Here is a 21,583-nt window from a genome sequence, read left to right on the forward strand (position 1 = left end):
AATTTGACAAGGAGGGCGTCTAGTTAGACGTACCTCTTGCATTCTCGGAGTTATGCTTCGCATGGTGGAGTAGGTTGCCTCCTTTCCTCGTCGACCTCCGGAGCCATTTTGACTTAAAGGGGGGCTCGGGTTTCTCACGGACCCAACAGCTCCCACCGAGGTTGAGAGGATTTGGCGAGGCTTTATTGAATCGTAGCTCTCTGCGAGGTCGAGGGAGTTTCCGACCCCATGGTAGGACCTCGGGCGCCTCAACCTTGGTCGAGGGATCTTGCGTCAGGTCGGCGAGTCCGTGGACGCTTCGCTGACCTGTGGTGCCTCCCGAGGTCGAGGGAGTTTGGGACTCTACGGTCGGCCCTCGGGGCATCCCGGCCTTAGTCGAGGGATAGTTCGTCAGGTCGGCGGGTCTGGGCACGCTCTACCGACCTGCGACGCTTCCCGAGGTCGAGGGAGTCTGGTTCTCTACGGTCGACCCTCGGGGCATCCCGGCCTTAGTCGAGGGATAGTTCGTCAGGTCGGCGGGTCTGGGCACGCTCTACCGACCTGCGACGCTTCCCGAGGTCGAGGGAGTCTGGTTCTCTACGGTCGACCCTCGGGGCATCCCGACCTTAGTCGGGGAATAGCTCGCTTCGGAGATCGGGGATCGTCGACCGCTCTCGGGGGTCTACTTCGTGGTGCCCCGGGTGGAACCACCCTTTCCACCCCTTACGGCTTCTTCCCGAGGTCGAGGGAGTCTGGTTCTCTACGGTCGACCCTCGGGGCATCCCGGCCTTAGTCGAGGGATAGTTCGTCAGGTCGGCGGGTCTGGGCATGCTCTACCGACCTGCGACGCTTTCCGAGGTCGAGGGAGTCTGGTTCTCTACGGTCGACCCTCGGGGCATCCCGACCTTAGTCGAGGGATCGCTCGTTTCGGGGATCGGGGATCGTCGACCGCTCCCGGGGGTCCACTTCGTGGCGCCCCGGGTGGAGCCACCCTTTCCACCCCTTACGGCGCCTTCCCGAGGTCGAGGGAGTCTGGTTCTCTACGGTCGACCCTCGGGGCATCCCGACCTTAGTCGAGGGATCGTTCGTCAAGTCGGCGGGTCTGGGCACGCTCTACCGACCTGCGACGCTTTCCGAGGTCGAGGGAGTCTGGTTCTCTACGGTCGACCCTCGGGGCATCCCGACCTTAGTCGATGGATCGCTCGTTTCGGGGATCGTCGACCGCTCCCGGGGGTCCACTTCGTGGCGCCCCGGGTGGAGCCACCCTTTCCACCCCTCACGGCGCCTTTCCGAGGTCGAGGGAGTCTGGTTCTCTACGGTCGACCCTCGGGGCATCCCGACCTTAGTCGAGGGATCGTTCGTCAAGTCGGCGGGTCTGGGCACGCTCTACCGACCTGCGACGCTTCCCGAGGTCGAGGGAGTCTGGTTCTCTACGGTCGACCCTCGGGGCATCCCGGCCTTAGTCGAGGGATAGTTCGTCAGGTCGGCGGGTCTGGGCACGCTCTACCGACCTGCGACGCTTTCCGAGGTCGAGGGAGTCTGGTTCTCTACGGTCGACCCTCGGGGCATCCCGACCTTAGTCGGGGAATAGCTCGCTTCGGGGATCGGGGATCGTCGACCGCTCCCGGGGGTCCACTTCGTGGCGCCCCGGGTGGAACCACCCTTTCCACCCCTTACGGCTTCTTCCCGGGGTCGAGGGAGTCTGGTTCTCTACGGTCGACCCTCGGGGCATCCCGGCCTTAGTCGAGGGATAGTTCGTCAGGTCGGCGGGTCTGGGCACGCTCTACCGACCTGCGACGCTTTCCGAGGTCGAGGGAGTCTGGTTCTCTACGGTCGACCCTCGGGGCATCCCGACCTTAGTCGAGGGATCGCTCGTTTCGGGGATCGGGGATCGTCGACCGCTCCCGGGGGTCCACTTCGTGGCGCCCCGGGTGGAGCCACCCTTTCCACCCCTTACGGCGCCTTCCCGAGGTCGAGGGAGTCTGGTTCTCTACGATCGACCCTCGGGGCATCCCGACCTTAGTCGAGGGATCGTTCGTCAAGTCGGCGGGTCTGGGCACGCTCTACCGACCTGCGACGCTTCCCGAGGTCGAGGGAGTCTGGTTCTCTACGGTCGACCCTCGGGGCATCCCGACCTTAGTCAAGGGATCGCTCGTTTCGGAGATCGGGGATCGTCGACCGCTCCCGGGGGTCCACTTCGTGGCGCCCCGGGTGGAGCCACCCTTTCCACCCCTCACGGCGCCTTCCCGAGGTCGAGGGAGTCTGGTTCTCTACGGTCGACCCTCGGGGCATCCCGACCTTAGTCGAGGTAGGAGAACGAGCCAAGCTCGTCTGGTCAGAGAGGACCGTGCTCATAGGGGGAAGTTGATGGTGAACGAGCCGAGCTCGTCTGGTTAGAGAGGACCGTGCTCATAGATGGATGTTGATGGAGAACGAGCCGAGCTCGTCTGGTCAGAGAGGACCGTACTTATATCTTGACGTCTCGAGCATCCCTATAGCCGGGGCATCCCGACGAACCGGGGCATTCTGACCTTAGTCGAGGGAATTTCGCGCCAAGTCGATATTTCGTTGTCCTGCGATTCTTCCCGAGGTCGAGGGAGTTTGGGACTCTACGGTCGAGCCTCGAGGCATCCCGATTTTGGCCGGGAAATCTGAGGATCACAGACGACCCAATATTAGAAGAGAATTACAGCCATCAAGATAAGAGAATTATTTGCGAAAAGGAAGCTGAGTCCATTGTCCTGATTGTCTTGAACCCCTAGGGGTTTTACTGGTAGTACATTCGTAGATTCTCGGAGTTCCAGCTTCGCGGGATCAGGGTCCCCTCTAGGGACTTTAATTTATACGCCCCTGGTCGTTGTACCCGGGCGATCTGATACGGCCCCTCCCAATTTGGGGCGAGCTTTCCTTGCTCAGTCGGTTGAGAAGCCTCGGCTCTCCTGAGGACGAGGTCCCCCACTTTGAAGAGCTTGGGCTTGACTCTAGAGTTGTAGTATTGGGCCGTTCGCTGTTGGTATCTCGCCATGCGGACCCGGGCAACCTCTCTTGTCTCTTCGAAGAGGTCCAAGTTGCTCCTGAGCTGGGAAGAATTGGTGTCGGGGTCGTAATGCTCCACCCTTGAAGAAGGCAGGCCGATCTCCAACGGGATGACGGCCTCGGTGCCGTATGCTAGGTTGAAGGGGGTCTCTCCCGTGGGCAGTCGGAACGTGGTCCGGTATGCCCAAAGGACATTGTACAAGTCCTCGACCCACTGTCCTTTGGACCGATCAAGCCTAGCCTTGAGCCCCTGCAAAATAGTGCGGTTAGTTACCTCAGTTTTCCCGTTTGTCTGGGGGTGAGCGACTGAGGTGAAACGGTGATCAATGCCGAGCTCAGAGCAAAATTCTCTGAAACGAACATTGTCAAATTGTCGACCATTGTCAGATATAAGGATACGGGATAGTCCGAATCTGCAGATTATGGACTTCCACACGAAGTCCCGCATCTTTTGCTCGGTGATCCGGGCGACGGGTTCGGCCTCGACCCATTTGGTGAAGTAGTCAATGGAGACGACCAGGAACTTTCTCTGTCCGGTGGCCAGGGGAAAGGGCCCCAGGATGTCGATCCCCCATTGGGCGAACGGCCAGGGGGCGATGATGGAGGTCAGCAGAGCTGAGGGTCGGCGCTGGACATTGGCGTTTCGTTGGCACCGATCGCACTTCCGGACGAAATCTGTTGCATCCTTCTGGAGTGTGGGCCAATAATATCCTTGTCGCAGGACTTTATGGGCTAGTGCCCGACCCCCCAGGTGATTTCCGCAGATCCCTTCATGGACCTCTCGGAGGGCATAGTCCGCCTCGGAGGGGCGGAGGCATCTGAGAAGGAGAGAAGTAAATGATCGTCGATAGAGTTTATTCTCGTATAAGACATACCGGGGAGCCTGACGCTTGATTCGGCGAGCCTCCATCTCGTCGTGAGGCAGGATTCCGTCCTGAAGGTAGCAGACGAGCCCATCGATCCAGCTTGGCTCGGAGTCGATGCACATGGTGGGCTCGGGTTCCTCCGTGCTGGGGATCTGAAGATATTCGAGCGCTGTTCCCTTGGGAAGCTCGCTCATGTGGGAGGTTGCCAATTTGGATAGCTGGTCTGCCCTGAGGTTCTCCGCTCTGGGAATGTACTGAATATTGAAGGAACTCAGGGTAGATATGAGTTCCCGCACCTTTTGGAGATACTTTTGCATGGATGGCTCTTTAGCTTCGAAGTCTCCTTGGATCTGGTTTACTACCAGCTGGGAGTCGCTGAAGGCCGTCAGGTCTTCTACTTTTAGTTCTTTCGCCAGCTTAAGCCCGGCGATGAGAGCCTCATACTCGGCCTCATTGTTCGAGGCCGGGAATTCGAGGCGCAAAGCTTGCTCTGCCACCACTCCGTCCGGACTGGTGAGGATGAGTCCGGCCCCGCTACCCCCCGAGGTCGAAGACCCGTCCGAGTGCAGGACCCATGGCTGCCTCGGGGCCTCCTCTACGGATTCGGGTGGCCTCTCGGGGTCGTCCGGAAGGGTGCATTCCACGATGAAGTCGGCGAGTATCTGAGCTTTGATAGCCGGCCTGGGCCGATATTCGAGGTCGAATTCCCCGAGCTCGACCGCCCATTTGGCGATCCTCCCCGCACGATCCGACCTCTGCAATATTTGCTTCATAGGCTGGTCGGTCAATATGGCTATCGTGTGGGCTTGGAAGTAAGGCCTGAGTCTCCGAGCCGAGATGATGAGAGCGAAGATGGTCTTCTCAAGTTTAGAATATCGGGTCTCAGGATCCCTGAGAACCCGGCTGGTGTAATAGACCGGCTTTTGGAGCTTGTCCTCTTCCCGGACGAGGACTGAGCTTACTGCAGCTGGGGAGACGGCCAGATATAAGTAAAGGACCTCGCCTTTCTGGGGCTTGGTGAGCAGCGGGGGAGAGGCCAGAAGGCTCCGAAGCTCTTCAAAGGCCTGCTGGCATTCTTCTGTCCACCGGAAGTCTTTCGGCCGTTTAAGGCTCTTGAAGAAGGGGAGGCATCGCTCGGCTGACCGAGAGACGAACCTTCCCAGGGCGGCAACCCGCCCCGCGAGCCGTTGCACCTCCTTAACTGTCTTTGGAGGCGACATCTCTTGCAGTGCCCGGATCTTCTCCGGATTGGCTTCAATTCCGCGCTGGGTCACTATGAAACCCAGGAACTTGCCCGAGGTAACCCCGAACGCGCACTTCGCCGGGTTGAGTTTCATTTGATATCTTCTGAGCTTGGCGAATGTCTCGTTGAGATCGGCTATGTGGCGTTCCGCCGCCCGGCTCTTTACCAACATGTCGTCCACATAGACCTCCATGTTCCGGCCGATCTGGTCTTTAAAAATTTGGCTGACCAGTCTCTGATAGGTGGCCCCAGCGTTCTTCAGGCCAAAGGGCATCACCTTGTAGCAGTAGGTGCCCTTGTCGGTGATGAAGGCCGTCTTCTCTTCGTCTTCTGGCGCCATTCGGATTTGATTGTATTCTGAAAAGGCGTCCATAAAAGTTAGCAGTTGGTGTCCTGAAGTGGAGTCGACGAGCCGGTCGATGCTCGGAAGGGGGAAGCTGTTTTTTGGGCAGGCCTTGTTCAAGTCGGTGTAGTCCACGCACATACGCCATTTTCCGTTGGCCTTCTTTACGAGGACTATGTTGGCGAGCCAGTCCGGGTAGGAGACCTCCCGGATGAAACCGGCTCCGAGGAGCTTGTCCACCTCTTCAGCTGCCGCCCGTTGTCGTTCCGGAGCAGAGCCTCTTTTCTTCTGCTTTACAGGCCTGCTGGTCGGCCTTACCTGGAGTCGGTGGACCATGACTCCAGGGTCAATTCCCGGCACGTCCGCAGGCGACCAGGCGAAGACGTCAGCGTTGTCCCGCAGGAAGCTGACAAGGCAATCCCTCTCGCGAGCGCCGAGGCCGGAGCCGACCTGCACAGTTAGCTCAGGAAAATTTTCTTGTAGTGGGATTTGAATAAGGAGCTCACCGGGCTCGACTTGCTTCTTCCAGAGGGTGTCCCTCGCATCGAGGGTTTCTATGGGCAGCGAAGGGCCCATCGGGTGGTCCGGCGCCTCGGCTGGTTGCTTTACTGTGTGGGCCGCCATGTAGCATTGCTTGGCGACCAGCTGGTCTCCGCGGACCTCGCCTACTCCTTGGTCGATGGGGAACCGCATGAGCAAATGGCGAGTTGAAACCACGGCTCGAAGGGCATTTAGCCCTGGGCCCCCAAGGATGGCGTTGTAGACCGAGGGCAGACGGACCACCAGGAGGTCCATCCTCACAGTGCTCTCCCGGGGGGCGAGGCCGACTGTGACAAGGAAGCTGGCCTCACCCTCAACCGGGACTGCATCTCCGGTAAACCCAACCAACGGGGCATTGACTCTCCGGAGATGCCCTTCTGTCAATCCCATTTTCTGGTAGGCATGATAATACAAAATGTTGGCTGAGCTTCCATTGTCAACTAGGACACGCTTTACATCAAACCTATTTACAATCATAGAGATGACCACAGCATCATCATGGGGGGTTTCGACCCCTTCTAAGTCCTCGTCCGAGAATGAGATGGCTTCACCAGTACGTGGGCGCTTCGGGGGTGCTCCCTGGGCGGCCGTTCCTGCCGAGGCCCGCCCGATCATGTTGATGGTGCCGGCGATGGGCCTGTTGTCGCCCGGATTTCCGGTTGGTGCAACATTCTCCGCCGGCCTCCTTTCCTCAGGTCGGTTCCTCACGAACCGGTTGAGTACTCCCCGTCGGATGAGCGCTTCTATCTCATCCCGGAGTTGGTAGCAGTCCTCCGTGTCGTGCCCACGATCTCGGTGGAAGCGGCAATACTTCCTGGGATTCCGGGGGAATCCCGTGTCTCGCATAGGAGGCGGGGGTCGGAAGAAGTCCCGACCCTCGATTTCCATCAGGATCTCGGCCCGGGGAGCGTTGACGGGTGTGTAGTTCTCGTACTTTTCCGGGTACGTCCGAGGCCGTGGTGGGGACCTCGGCCGAGGAGGGGTCCTTTGCTGAGATCGCCTCTGCTGTCGGGGCGGACTTCTCAGTCTGGGGAGGTTCTTCTCTCAGCGGGGGGATCGGCTCCTTTGTCGGCCGCGCTCCTCGCGGCGTTTCTTCTGCTTCTTGGAGGCGGGCTCAATTGCCCCCCGCCTAGATGCAACTGCCTCCTCGGCCTTGGCATACTTCTGGGCTCGGGCCAACATTTCAGTGAAGTCGGCCGGGAAGCTCTTCTCGATGGAAAAGAGGAATCGGTAGGAGCGAACCCCAGTCTTCAGAGCCGACATAGCTATCGACTGGTCTAGCTCGCGAACCTCCCATGTGGCGGCGGTGAAGCGGTCCAGGTACTCCTTGAGGGACTCCCCCTCTTTCTGTTTGATGTCGAGGAGGGAGTCCGACGTCCGTCGCTGGCGCCGGCTGGCAGCGAAGTTGGTGGCGAACTGCCTGCCGAGCTGCTCAAAAGAGGACACCGTATTCGGCTTCAGTCCAGAAAACCAAAGCCGAGCGGTCCCTCGGAGGGTCGCTGGGAAGGCCTTGCAGAGTATGGCCTCCAAGGACCCTTGTAGGGCCATGAGGGCCCGATAGCTCTCCAGGTGGTCGAGAGGGTCGGTCGTCCCGTTGTAGGGTTCCACCTGAGGCATTTTGAACCTCGCGGGAACCGGCTCATCCTCGATCTGGCGGGAGAAGGGGGACTTGGTGGTGAACTCAAAGTCTCCCTCTTGTCTTGCCTTCTTGCTGTAGAGCGCCGCAATCTGACGCTCCAGATGCTCAACTTTCCGGTCGAGCTCCCCCACCCGTGGGATTGTCGCCGTGGTTTGCGCCGGCTCACGGTGATCTGGGGCTGACTCTGCCTCAGAAAGTTGGGGTCTCCGATCGAAACCTTCTCCCGGTAACTCCCTCCGGGGAGAAGCTCGTTCTCCGTTGTTGGCTTTAGAAGAGCCATGCAAGTTTTGGCTTGGAAAAACCGGGCCGTTGGGGAGACACTCCGGCGGGGCCTGAGCCCGTGGGGGGAGCGTAGGTAAGGCTTCCTCGCGCCGCAAACTCTGAACGGCGGCGGCCAAGGCCTGGACTTGCTGTACCAGGGCGTCGAACTGTTCCGGCTGGACCAGAGGAACTGGGTCAGCAGGAATTGGAGAGTTCTGGACAGAGTGTCCAGAGCTTTGCGGGGGACGCCGGGAGATGTTAGAGGCTCCCTTACTTCTCAACTTCATGACTGCTACTCGGGCCCTTCCTCTAGCGCCAACTGTTGCTGGAAATTGGACCCGGGGGCAGTTTTCGGTCGAGGAGAGGGAGCGGCGGTGAGTTCTCACGGCGGGGCGGCGGTCCGTCGGCGAGCGGCGTCCTCCGTCTGGGGCGGTCGGAGAGAAGGGGCGGCAGGTCCTCGTGGCGAAGCGGCGGTCCGTCAGTTGGCGGTGCCCTCCGTCCGGGTGCCTGCACACGAACCGGTGGCCGGGTTTTCCGGCGCCGGCCCTCCGACGCTCAAGTCAGGGAGGGGGCAAATAGTGTCGAAAAGGAGATAAATAATGTCTGTAGAGTATATCAATCTTCCAACCCCCTCCTGAGAGGCCAAGGCTCCCTTTTATAGGCGGGGGTTGGTTTACCTGCGATGTAACAGGGCGAGGCCGTAGTACGGCTCGGCATGTTGTTCAGGTCGGCGCATGGTCAAGCGAATCATTGCCCTGATGTCGGCGGTGAGGGCGTCGTATAACCCGAACTAGCACGTTGTCAGACGAATTATTGCATTGGTGTCGGAGGTATGGCCGAGATCGAAGACTTATCATAGTTGACTAGACTCTGCTGGGCTGATTTGCCGTGGAGAGCTGAGAGTCCGTAGATGACAGGAGCCATGCGCATTTATGGTGGAGTAAGCTGGAGATCCGCATTTATTGTGGAGTAAGCCGGAGATCCGCATTTATTGTGGAGTAAGCTGGAGATCCGCATTTATTGTGGAGTAAGCCGGAGATCCGCATTTATTGTGGAGTAAGCCGGAGAGTTACAGCGACCATGCGTAATAAATGCCAGAGGGGCGTCAGGGTATGGTCCTCGGCCAGACCTCTGAGGCGCGCGGCCGTAGTAGGTGGCTGACAAGAGTAGACCTCGAACATCGGGGTTTTTCTTAGGCCGGAGGTCTCGAGGTCGGGCGTTCCGAAGTCGGACGCCGACTTCGGCCGTCCGGGGTCGGAATTTGTACGGCTTCTTAGGGGCATTTATGTCATTTGGGAAAAAATCTTATTCCCCCCAACACGGCCTTTTCTCAGAGAACATGGGAGATCCGATTTTGGGCCCCTGGAGTTCCATTGGTTTTTGTCCCTTCAACAAGAGTCATCCCATTGCTCCGGTAGATGATCTTCTGAACCAAAGGCACGGTACCGACCCTTCCTAGTGTTAAGGACTTCGATTAAATTAACGAGAGATGGTACCTATAGTAAAAGTTCAAAAAGTTATGATGCTATTCCCGCATCTACTGAAATTTGAAAGGCTTCAGTCCAGAAAGATTTGGAGAGAGAATTTCAAGCAAATGTGGAGAATGATCAGAACAAATTCTAGAGAGATGGCTAACCTTGAGAACGAGATATTAACGCTCTAGGCAGCACCATTAATTAAAACTCTATCTAATCCGGCCCAAACCCTTCTAGTGCCCTGCCGATTATTGCACCAGGTGCATTTGCTCCCCGAATACCCTGCATCCAGTAAACCACAAGCAGAAACAAATCGAGAAGAAAGGGAGCTTAGCTAGAAGAGAGTTGTACCATGAGAGAAGCAAGGAGGTCAATCTGCTTCAAATATACAACATGGATTTTGGCAATGCAATAGAGTTGGACTCTCATGTCGATCCGAATGAACCAGTCTTTGAACAGAGGTAAATCTTTGTCTGTTAGGCAAAAGGATAGCAAGTCACAAATTCTGTCTTGGTAGGACATGTATTAAGTGTCACGCCCCGAATTCGGTTCATGACACGGCCGTGTTATTGCCAAGTTAAGCATACAATAACACGCAGCCACTTCAATTACTAAACAACTATATTCATGAAAATCATTAAATGTTCAGGTATTAAAATCCATACAAAGCTTCTAAAAACAATATCAACATTTAACATTTGTCTTTCCCATAACCCTGGAGCATGTCACGCTTCTTGTTCCTAGCATCTCCTATTTATCTGTAAGAACATAAATAAATGGGTGTGAGCTATAAAGCTCAGTAAGTAAACAAGAATAATCTTATCGGATCAAGCATAGTATTCTTCATACTAGTGCATTATTTTAAGAAACTAAAGGTTGTAACAAAGTAAACGCTTTATACAACATATAATCAAACCAGACTTAAAACTTGTCTTTATTCCATGCTTTAAAATCCGTACTCATCATTATTCATGCTTTGAAATCTGTGCTTGTAATAAAGTAAACATTTCATATAATCCAACCAGTCATAAACTATGCAAGTCCATTTATGCAACTTCATAAATATGATTATGCATCATAAAACTTTTGCCATTTATGCATCATAAAACTTTTGCCATTTATGCATCATAAAACTTTTGCCATTTATGCATCATAAAACTTTTGCCATTATTCCATACTTTGAAATTCATACTCTCAGATGGTAGTGTAGCTATGGCCGCTCTTATTCCCACGGCAAGGCCTTTACCACTGCAGGGTCATCTTCCAGTTACTATTACCCACTGGCGGGGGTCGTAAAGCCAAGTTACTTTTACCCACTGGCGGGGGTCATATGCCTAGTTACTGTTACCCACTGGCGGGGGTCATACATAGCGATCTGAGAGTTCTTAAAACATATCATGCTTTTCACAAATCTTTTCTCATAGATCCATTGAAAAGTGAATAATGGCATCATGCTAATAAAACTCATGATCATGCTGAAAACTTTATTTTTCCATGCATCTTTCTATATCATCATAATCATGTGTACATAATATAATAATAATAATAATGATGGATGCTATGTATCCAAAATCATGTAATCATTTGCTAACACATGCTTGATCCTAATTTTGTGAAAACATAAATAATCATATACAATTTCATAATCGAGTAATCACAAGTATTTGATGAAATATAAGATTATACTTTTTCCACAATTCTTATACATAATTCCAATTGCATAAATAATACTTTTTCATCTTATAAAACGTGATACATGATCCATAATAAGATTAAGACAGGTTACTTACCTTAATTTGCTCACCAAATGCCAATTCTCCAATACCTAGCAAGATCATTAAATTACATGTCACTTGCACATTTAATTTCTATTTATTTATAATCTTAAAGTCATTTACAGCCCATCCTTAGAACTCAATTTCATTTTCGGGTTCATAGCCTAATTCAATTTCTGGTTCAGGCCTAAGCTAATTTCTGGTTTGGATTTGATTCCATTTCTGCTTCAGATCTGGGTCCATTGCATACTGGTTCAGGTTTGACCCAATTTCTGGTTCAGGTCTGAGTCAATTGCATATTGGCTCAGATCTGACCTAATTAATGGTTCAGGCTTGGGTCAATTATATACTGGTCCAGTAAATTCTGGCTTAAAAATTATTTAGCTCGGGCCAGGGCCCAGCCCGGCTTCAGGCTTCTAAATCCAAATGTATTTGAAGCCCACCTCGGAATTAGGCCCATTTTGGCCCACCGAACTCTTCATTTTATTTTTCTTTTTCCTTTTTCTTCTTTTCTTCTTTTCCTTTCCTTTTCTTTTTCTTTTCTTTCTTCTTTTTCTTTTCTTTGTTCTCCTCCCTTCCCGAACCTTCTTTTCCTCCTTTCTTCTTCTCTTCCCGATCCACTCCTCCTTTTCTCCTCTTCTCACATGAAGCAAGGAAGCTTGTGGGAGTGCTCGGGAGGGAGACGGGTCCGAGGTCGGAGAAGCCGGCGGCCAGCCAACATCGCCTGCGGCTTGGCCCGTAGCGGCCGATCCCCCCTTCGTCTTCTTCCATCTTCTCTTTAGAAGGGAGGAGGGCGACTCCCCCTCACGGAGGAGGTCGGTCGCGACCGGCGGCGCCCACGGCCGAACCCGTGGCCGTGCCCGCAGCAGCCGGCCCCCTCTCTGTTCTTTGGTGCAAATGGGGGTCGGAACCACCCCCTTGAAAAGAAGGGACCTCCGTCCCACCGCAGCCCCGACCGAAGCCCGCGAAGTCTGCGGGAGGAGCCGGCGGCTCCTCCTTCATCCCCACTACGGGTGGGGGAGAGACCCGCCACCCCGGCCATAGCCGCAGCGAAACTCGCCGCTACCAAGGAAAATCTGCGGCCGAGTTCACCGCGCCGGATCCGCAGCTGGGGACCCTAGGTAAGCCCTTCCCCTTCTTTCCCTCTTCTTCTTCTTCTTCTTCTTCTTATTCTTATTCTTCCTATTCTTTTTCTTTTGTTTTCATTCTTTCCTTTTCCTGTTTTGATCTCTTCCATTTCGTTCTCTCTGTCTTGTTGTTTCATGATTAAGCTATATCTACTTGCATAATACCAGGGAAGAAGAAGTCAAGGACTTACCTAGCTCCAGGACAACCATGTGATGTTCCCTCTGGCGGCTGGGATCCCTACTCCGATGATATTGCTCCTGCTTCAATTCCTTGTAGCAGAAAAAGAGGGGAATGAGAAGAAATGAGAGGGTGATGGAGTTCCTCTGTGAAGGATCCATAAGCCTTAATAGCCCTCAGCTGGAAGAGGAGAGTGGTGGTGATCGTGGCTGTCAGGCGGTTGTAACCGTCTCAGCTGGCGATCACCACCTCTAGGTCTCCAGATGGGCCAGCCATGTTGGGCTTGGCCCATTAGCTCACTGTATGTGGGCTTGTCCTCACATTAAGTGCTATTCTTATATCCTTATCCACAATAATTCGAGAGATCAACTGAGAAATGTTGCACAACAAAATTGCAGAAGTGATGTGTAGCTTTTCTATTGAAGCATGGCCCTTAACGGCAATGGGTTGGATTAGACGGTGGGTTCGGGCTAGGTGATGGTTGTTTTGCCGTGGTTGGATTCTATATATTTCTGGGTTGGATTTTTTTGAATAGGGGCTTGCTATAACTAAGGCTACAAATAAGTTGGTTGACTTGTGACTCGACCCGACCTATTTGGAGGATTCTTAGGGCCGGGTCGGATCCTAAAATTGGACCCGTTCTATTTTTCGGATCGGATCTAGGTTTACTGAATCTCGACCCAATCCATTATTTTTTGGATTAATTTTGAATCATTTATCCAACGACCTAACCCAAATCCGGACCATCTATTTTGGACCACATGCCCGTAGGCCGCAGGGGATTATCCAATCGCTCAATCACTTTGTCGCTTCGACTCCATGAGGACTGAGGGCCTGAGGCCCAATCACTCTTCACTCTTCACTGCTTCAAGCTTTTAGGCTTAGCCAGTTCTTCGTGAGAACTAAGGCGCTGTTTGGTGAGGGAGGTCAAGTACAAGATCCAGACGGGGCATCTTGTGCATGGTGACAAGGGCGCGCTCGAAGGTGTTGTTGAGGAACTCGTAGGCCGGGTGGGAGATGGGGAGGGAGCAGACGAGGTTGAGGCGCTCACAAAGGTAAGCGTGCCAGAGCTTGTAGGACTGCGAGAGGGCCTTGAGGGCGCGCTCGTAGATCACTCAACGTTTCTCGAATGGGGCCTCGGGCGCGGGCCACTGAGTAGTGCCACCGTAGCTTCAGGCTGAAGGGGTTGATCTGCAGAGTGAGAAACTCTGGTTCTAGAGAGAGAAGCCAACGGCTACTGTCCCTGGTTGATCTGCAGCCTAACGGCTAGTCTCCGGCGGCCGCGCAGGAGCTTCACGGCTAGTTGCTTCTCCGGCGGCCCTCGGCGAGGTTCTCCTCCGTCAACGACGGACGACTCTGTGGGGGGCACGGGATTCTACTGCGGGCTGAGGAGGGGCCGTCGGCGTTCTCCGGCGGACGACTTCTCTGTTTCTTCTAACCTTTCTGTGTGCAGGTCCGGGGACAAGTTTCGCCGGAGCTACGCCGATGGATCAACAGGCGGGCCCTTCGGGGACAAAGACGTACGCGGCAGTGGTGGCGGGCAAAGGTAAGGGCAAAGGTAAAGGTAAAACTCCTGCGGAACGGGGGGAGACATCCAGGGCTCCGGCGAGGCTGGGGCCGTGGGTAACTCACTGGCCCTCGGACGCGGATGTGGCTCGGTTGAGTCGCCGCTTTCCGACGGTCTTGAAGCCGTCGGAGGCGCCCATCGAGGCCGCTCGCAGGGAGTGGGAAGGCCTCTCGGTGGTGGCCCGCAGCCTCGGCCGTCGGGTGCCGGCCGAGTGGGTGGCCAAGGATGTGGCCACCCGAGGAAAATTGGTATGGAAGGTGGAGGCGGTGCCGCTAGCCGACGACCACCTAGCCTTGAGGTTTGGGTCGATGGCCGACCAAGACCGAGCACTCAATGGTGGCCCATGGGTGGTGGCGGGGCAGCTCCTCGCCATGGAGCCGTGGTGCCGGAGTTTGTGCTGGGGGAGGTAGCCGTGAAAACGGCCGTTGTATGGCTCCGGCTACCCCGGTTCCCGCCGGAATATTGGTCGGCCGCGACCATACTAGAAATAGCAACCCAAGCGGGGCAGCCGCTCGCCGTTGACGGGGTGACCGAACAACGGCGAGCCATGGGTTTCGCTAGGGTGAAGGTGGCGATCGATGCCACCGAGCCCCTTCTTCCGGGGGTTCTGATTCGGGGGAAGACGAGGGTGCGGTGGCAGCCCTTTGTCTTCGAGAATATCGCCGATTACTGCACCAGATGTGGCAGGATTGGCCACTCGGTGATGGCGTGCCGTCAGTCGGTGCCAGAGCAGTCGGAGGAGGTGGGGGTGGATTTGGGGGCTTCTCAAGTAGGGCCGGAGATGGGAACCGGGGAGGTCGATCAAGGGCTGATCTTTGGTCCATGGTTAGTGGCGAACCGACCCCGGCTCCCGAGAGGGCCGCCGCCGCCGCTGCCGCCGCGACCGGGGAAGACGGCCGAGCCGAAGGCCAAGGTGCCCTCGCCTCGGCCGCTGTCTCCGGAAGACCGGGCCAGCCCTCCGGTCATACCTCCTCCGGACCTTGACGGTTGGCAGAAACCAACCAAGATCGCCCGCCGCCATTCGCCGCTGAAACGTACGCCGATGGAGGGGGCGGGCGACGGAGCACCGGACTCCCACCGCGGCAGCAACCGAGTCGACTCGGCATTTCAACCCAGAGTCGGCCTGGTTGACCCGGACGGCGGGCCAAGTAAGGCTGGGCCGGCGGTGCATCGGGCCGGCCCGGTGGCGCTACCCGGCCCACCGAGCTACGCGGGTGGGGCCACGGGCCCGTCTGGCAAGCGGCCCAGGGATGATGGGCCGCGAGCCGACAAGGGCCCGTTAGGATCTTTTGGCATGGGTTCGGCGCGCGCACGTGCGCTGCGCGTGATGCGCACGGCACGTGCGCGCGCGCGTGTCATACGGGTGCCGAAGGCACCCATGGGAGCGCGCGCTTCCAACGGGCCGCGCGTTCCCAGGATGACCCGCGCGCCCAAAGGGTCGGTCGCGCGCGGGGCTGGCGGGCCGCGTGGGGCTGGCGGGATGCGCGCGCCTGGCGGGCCGCGCGCGCCTGGCGGGCCGCGCGGGGCTGGCGGGCCGCGCGCGCCTCGCGGGCCGCGCGCGCCTGGGGGGCCGAGTGAGCCTGGGGGCCGCCCATGCCGGTTGGGCCCCGCGGGCAGTTGGCTCCGAGCGAGCCTGTTCGTGAGCTGACTGATCCCGGGGTCGCTCTCTCGGGGCTTGGTCCTTTCCAGTTTGGCCTCACGGGCGAGGGGATGGACCCGACGAGTAGGCATGACGTGATGGAGCCGGAGACTGTAGGACGAGAGATGCTCGGGTCACCAGGAGCACTGAGTGTGCCTGGGCTGATGGACACCACTGAGGATCCAGCACGGGGATCATCTACAGTATTCTGGTTTGGTTCCCCGCCCCAGGTAGGGGAGAGACCCCGACCAGAGACCCCCCCGGCGGGCACTGGAGTCATAGTATACCCCCCGCAGGAGTCTAGCCCGGGCGAGCGTGACCTAGGCGGTGAGGCCTATGGGGCAGGGGGTCGGGTGTCGGTTAGCCACCCCGAGACTGAGCAGCTGGCTCAGGCCTCCCGGGAGGGGGTACCCCGGGGGGATAGTAGGGAGAGCAGTGATGACCGGATTGCGGTCGCAGGGGCCACCAGTACACCGGCGGTGGATCATCCGATGGTGGTACAGAGGGTCCGAGCGGCTGTTATGCGGGCTGTCTCCAGAGTGAGTGAGGATGACGGTCAGCATGGGGGGATGTACCCCGAGGTAGTGCTGGACCCGATGGCCCAAGGGGTGGATGAGCCTGTGGCCGACCTCTTAGACTTTTCTCCATGAGGATCCTAGCATGGAATTGCAGAGGGGCAGGTAAGCCGTCCTTTAGGACGTCGTTCAGGAGGTTAGTGCAGGTCCACAGCCCAGAGATCTGCTTCCTCTGTGAGACGCGGTTGTTTGGTAACGGACTTCGTCGTGTGCAGCGTCGCCTGGAGGTCGAATGGGAGTCCTATGCGATAGACTCCCAAGGGCTTTCAGGGGGTATTTTGGTATTATGGAAGCGGGGGTGGCGTCCGTGGATGTCTTCCACAACTGCCCCCAACAGGTTATCATGATTATTACAGAGCCTGATGCGGCTCCATGGGTTTTGTGTGGGGTGTATGCGAGCACTGATTATAGGAATAGGAGAGTCCTCTGGGACGAGATTACTAAATTGGTTGCCCAGGGTTTTCCGACCATGGTGATAGGTGACTTCAATTGTGTTCTAAATGCGAGTGAAAAGAGAGGAGGACGACCCTTTGTCGATACAGTAGATCGAAGAGAGTTCCGGGATTTTGTATCTCAAAACGGCTTAGTGGATCTGGGTTTCTCTGGACCGCGATTCACGTGGTGTAATAACCAGTCTGGCATGACTAGGGTTTGGGAGCGGATAGACAGGGCTATTGCGAGCCCTGATTGGATCATCCGATTTCCTACCTACCAGGTCAGACACTTATCCCGTATTGCTTCTGACCATTGTCCACTATTGTTATCAACAGTCTTGGACTCTGGCCATCATAGCCCTTTCCGTTTTGAGAAGGTGTGGTTGTCTTACCCTCAATCCTGGGATATTGTTCGGGAGGCATGGTCCTTGCCGGTACACGGCAATGCCATGCAGAGAGTATCACGAAAATTGGAACTAACTAAGAGGCGGCTCCGCCGTTGGAACCGCGAGGTTGTGGGAGATATTTTTAGGAAGATGGAAGTGGTAGAGGTTGCCATTAGCAATCTTCAAATCAGAGAAGATCAGGAGGGTGAGCTCCCGGAGGCAGACAATAAGCCTACGGGGGCTACTTGCTGATCATCACTCGTTGCTACGGCAGCATGAGGTCTTCTGGAGACAGAAGTCCAGGGTCCAGTGGATTAGAGAGGGAGATCGGAATACCAGTTTCTTCCACCGGACGACGGTCATCAGGAGGCAGAGGAGCATGATTCGTTCCCTGCGAGATGGGACTGGTCGGCAGGTGGAGGGGGAGGCAGAGGTCAGTCAGGTATTGCTAGATTTCTTTCGGTCCAGATGGACGGAGGATAGAGATCCCGGAGATGTCGGCCAGCTCCCGAGGGCAGATACGCAAATCGGAATGTCGGAGAATGCACTCCTGGTTCGACATTTGACAGGGGAGGAAGTGTAGGAGGTGGTCTGGGCCCTGGCAGGGGACAAGGCCCCAGGGCCGGACGGCTTTCCACCTTTCTTCTTTAGGAGATATTGGGGTGTCATTCGGGTTGCAGTGGTGGAGGCAGTGCGGTATTTCTTCAGTCAGGCAGTGATGCCTGATGATTGGAGAGCTACCTATGTCACGCTGATACCTAAGCGCCAGGATGCGAGGGAGCCCAGCCATTTCAGGCCCATCAGCTTGTACACAACCCTTTATAAGGTGGTGGCAAGGATAATGGTGGGCAGGATGAAGCATCTGCTGCCAGGCCTCATTTGCCAGGAGCAAGGTGCTTTTGTGGGGGGTAGGAATATCTTTGATAACGTCATGCTGGCCCAAGAAATGATGTGGGATCTTCGACGGGCCTCTAAGCGACGAAGCATGATGGCTGTCAAGCTAGACATGGAACGGGCTTATGACAGAATTCGGTGGAGTTTCTTGCGACGCACTTTGGAGTGCTCCGGCTTTCATGAGACCTGGATTGAGTGGGTGTTGGGGTGCGTCCGGGGGTCGAGATTCTCCATCTTGATCAACGGCACGCCCTCCCCCTTTTTTAGGTCTACTATGGGGCTTAGACAGGGATGTCCTTTATCCCCATATTTGTTCATCATCTGTTCAGATGTCCTGTCTCGGGCTCTGCGGGGTGTTTGTGCTAACCGGGAGCTGGAGGCGTTTGTTCCCGCCCCAGGGTCTCGGTCTATATCGCATCTACTATTCGCAGACGATTGTCTACTCCTGGCCAGGGCGCAGGTAGAGGATGCACGAGTACTCAGGAGAGTATTAGCGGAGTACTGTGCAATGTCGGGTCAGAAGGTAAACCTTCAGAAGTCAACAATTTCCTTCAGCCCTAGCACTGAGCATAGGGTCAGACAGGAGATTCGGGGGTTACTTGGGATGCCGGATCAGGACGGGACCTAGAGTTATCTGGGAGTACCCATCACGGATCGGAGGTTACGGATGGCGGAGTGTTCTGGTCTGGTACAGAGGATTCAGAGCAGACTGGAGGGTTGGAGGGCATCTTCACACTCCATGATGGGTAGATTGACGCTGATTAGGTCGGATCCTTTTAGGGGTTTCGATTTATCAACTTCTAGTGCTAGCTTCCATGCCGGTCCACTTCATGGCCAACACAGTGGTTCCGAAAACAGTGCTAATGAGGATTGAGGGGCTACTTCGGAGCTTCCTGTGGGGGTCGTATGGAGGGGGTCACGGGATGCATCTAGTGGCATGGGAGAGTGTCTGCCTACCAGTGAGTGAGGGTGGCCTCGGAGTTTTGTCTCTTGTGGAGCGACGTGAGGCGCTAATTGCCCGACATGCAGCTCGATTTACGCTGGAGCCACAGGGTTTCTGGAGTCAGACCATGGCTACCAGATATGGCTGTACCGGCACTGCAGGGGCGATTCGCAGTGGGCGTCGCTGTTCATTCATGTGGCGAGAGATCGCTAGATATCTTCCCACGGTCGAGGAGAATACTAGATGGTTGATAGGCGATGGGCAGAGTATTGATGTGGTTGGTGACCCATGGGTGGGTGCCCTACCCTTGAGACTCTGGCCGACTATGGTTGACATTGAGGCAGTGGAGGGACTGCGGGTCTGTGACCTCCTTGTCCCGGGAAGGGCTGCCTGGGATGAGGTTAGGTTGGGTCACATGTTTGGGGCACACTTGGCTGAGAGGGTTCGGTCCCTTCCGATCCCGGGGTATGTGGGTCCGGATACCCGGGTGTGGAGCACGTCGTGTAGGACCGGAGTGAGGGTGGGGCACCTCTCCCGTGTGCTCCGGCCAGAGCATGAGCCAGGACCGGAGTGTGCCTGGGTCTGGCGCCTAGGCCTCCATCCGAGGGTCGCACTGTTCTTATGGAAAGTCGCCTGGGTTCGGCTTCCGACAAGAGCAGTATTGAGCGAACGGGGCTTGAGGATGCCCCCAGAGTGCGGGGCATGCAGAGCTGATGAGTCGGTGGACCATGTACTGTTTCAGTGCACATGGGCGAGGGCGGCGTGGTGTGCGGCGGGGCTGCCATGGGAGGGTTGGACCCGTGGGGACCAGTTCTTACGAACTATCCGCTGGTGGTCGGGTAACCCATTGACACGCCAAGAGGCGGTTAGAGCGACCTGCACAACATACCAGATATGGCTGGCTAGGAATGCTCGAACCTTTGGTGAGCAGAGCAAGTCACCAAGGCTCGTGGCAGAGAGCGCCCGGGCGCAGGCGGCAGAGATTAGTCGTGCTTCCTCCTTAGATGGACTTTTGATAGCTCGGGATATCTGGGGTTCCCCTTCTGCCTCGGCAGTTTCTCACACGGTGTTTTTCACCTGGGAGCCCCCACCCCCAAGCTTCCTCAAAGTCAATTTTGATGGGTCCGTGCTGGATGGTGGCACGATAGGTGGAGCGGGTTTTGTTATTCGGGACCCGACCTCCAGGGTAGTGGCGGCGGGAGGCTGTCAGGTATTTGACTGCACGGTTTCTGGAGCGGAGCTGAGAGCTGCCTGGGCGGGTCTTCGACACGCTCAGCATGTGCTCTCAGCTAGATCAGTCATCTTGGAGGGTGACTCGGCTACGGTCATTAGTTGGATCCAGGGGGGTCTGAGAGCCGGTGCTGCCGACCATCCCTTGATCCGCGATATCTGGTTAATGATGAGGGACGGAGGGGTGGTCCAGGCGAAGCATGTGTTTAGAGAAGCCAACGGGGCTGCGGATTGGGTGGCCACGTATGTGGCTAACCATGCCGGTAGTACCTTATGGGCTGGGGACGGGGAGCTGCCTCGGGAGCTCCGGGATGTTTTGTTTTCTGATTTTATTGGGTGTATCCGTACACGTGTTGTATAGATCACCCGGTTTAGCAAAAAAAAAAAAAAGGGGGGGGGGTTGCGGAGGATCTCCTCCTTGTAGACGAGGTCATCCTCGGTCGGGTAAAGGTCCGGCCAGATCCCTACCCCCAATGCCGGCATCGTCGCCGCCATCCCAATCACTAGGAAAACCTAGGGGATGGACAATAGGGATGGGACGAAGAAGACGAAGAAAATAGATTAGGAAAAAGACAGGAAGGAGGACAGACGGATCACCATGTCGGAGAACCGCCGGCAATGGACGAGATTGGAAAGAGATGGACACAGATGGGCTGAGAGGAAGCTGGCAGCAGAGGGACGAGTGGCGGACTAGAAGGAGAAGATATAATAGGACGAGTGACGGACTGTATTGAGTGTTTTTTAAAGCAACTGATAAATTGTGAAATGACCGATTAGGCTTCCACACCTCTTCAGCAATCAGCACGCGATAATACAAGGCTGGACCCAAACCGGATCCGAATTTTTTTAATCGGATCTGAATTATACATGAATTCGATCCGATCCAAATGATCCATTGGGTCAAAAATTATAACCATGAACTGATCGAGATCACTCAAGATTCGATCCAATCCGACCCATAACCTCTATGTTCCTTCCCTTCTTTTATTTTTTTTTTAATTTTTTTTCTTGTCTCTACAGTTTTGTTTTCTTTGATGTTTTCTCTTATCCTCGTTTTTTTGAACCCAGAAATATGGGGCGACCTTTTCCTCTGTTCTACTTTAATTATAAAAAAAAAAATCACCAGAGCATTTTTTTTGACAATACAAAAACTGTAGGTACGGACAGCCAATGAAAGGAACATATGAAGGTTACATGGCACCTGTCTAATTTCTTTTAAGTGAGATTTATGTGTTACATTAGCAAGCTCTTCGCATAACAGTCTAAGCAATTAACGAACCAACTTCCAAACGGGTCGTTCCGCATTACGCTTCCTATTTGGTTTGCAGTGCAATTCGTTGCTAAAGTAATACGTTTCAGCATGGATACTCTGCAATGTGTGCGCGGCACCGCTGGGTGCTCTGCAGCTGTGGATGACGGCCATTAAGAGATGGACGGCCAAACAAGATAGTTC

The 21,583-nt window shown here is 55.5% G+C and overlaps 3 protein-coding genes across 4 annotated transcripts in view; 1 reads left to right on the forward strand and 2 right to left on the reverse strand.

Moving 5' to 3' along the window:
• Positions 1–21,583, reverse strand: part of LOC103721548 (kinesin-like protein KIN-13B) — a 43,105-nt gene that overhangs the window by 9,019 nt on the left and 12,503 nt on the right. The gene's annotated exons all lie outside the window — the stretch shown is intronic.
• LOC149768796 (uncharacterized) lies at positions 9,264–12,623 on the reverse strand. The gene is made up of 4 exons (XM_089926176.1): positions 12,476–12,623; positions 9,734–9,855; positions 9,544–9,664; positions 9,264–9,403 (listed from the first exon to the last, which is right to left on the reverse strand). The coding sequence occupies exons 1-3, from the start codon at positions 12,621–12,623 to the stop codon at positions 9,596–9,598; spliced, it is 339 nt and encodes a 112-aa protein (XP_089782302.1). The 3' UTR covers positions 9,264–9,403; positions 9,544–9,595.
• LOC148715446 (uncharacterized) lies at positions 16,530–17,315 on the forward strand. The gene has a single exon (XM_088713654.1). The coding sequence runs from the start codon at positions 16,530–16,532 to the stop codon at positions 17,313–17,315; it is 786 nt and encodes a 261-aa protein (XP_088569780.1).

This window comes from Phoenix dactylifera, chromosome 1 (genome assembly GCF_051530095.1).
Source record: "Phoenix dactylifera cultivar Ajwa chromosome 1, Ajwa_hap1_PhDact_Kaust_v1.1, whole genome shotgun sequence".
Classification (NCBI taxonomy): domain Eukaryota; kingdom Viridiplantae; phylum Streptophyta; class Magnoliopsida; order Arecales; family Arecaceae; genus Phoenix; species Phoenix dactylifera.

What these genes read in the sequence shown, in the direction of transcription:
- LOC149768796 (XM_089926176.1), bottom strand. Translation starts at nt 12,623, where the DNA reads ATGGATCCTTCACAGAGGAACTCCATCACCCTCTCATTTCTTCTCATT. An exon ending in CATGGTTGTCCTGGAGCTAG is followed by an intron (nt 9,856 to 12,475) that starts GTAAGTCCTTGA and finishes TTTGCCTAACAG; the next exon opens with ACAAAGATTTACCTCTGTTC. An exon ending in ACCTCCTTGCTTCTCTCATG is followed by an intron (nt 9,665 to 9,733) that starts GTACAACTCTCT and finishes TACTGGATGCAG; the next exon opens with GGTATTCGGGGAGCAAATGC.
- LOC148715446 (XM_088713654.1), top strand. Translation starts at nt 16,530, where the DNA reads ATGGAAGCGGGGGTGGCGTCCGTGGATGTCTTCCACAACTGCCCCCAA.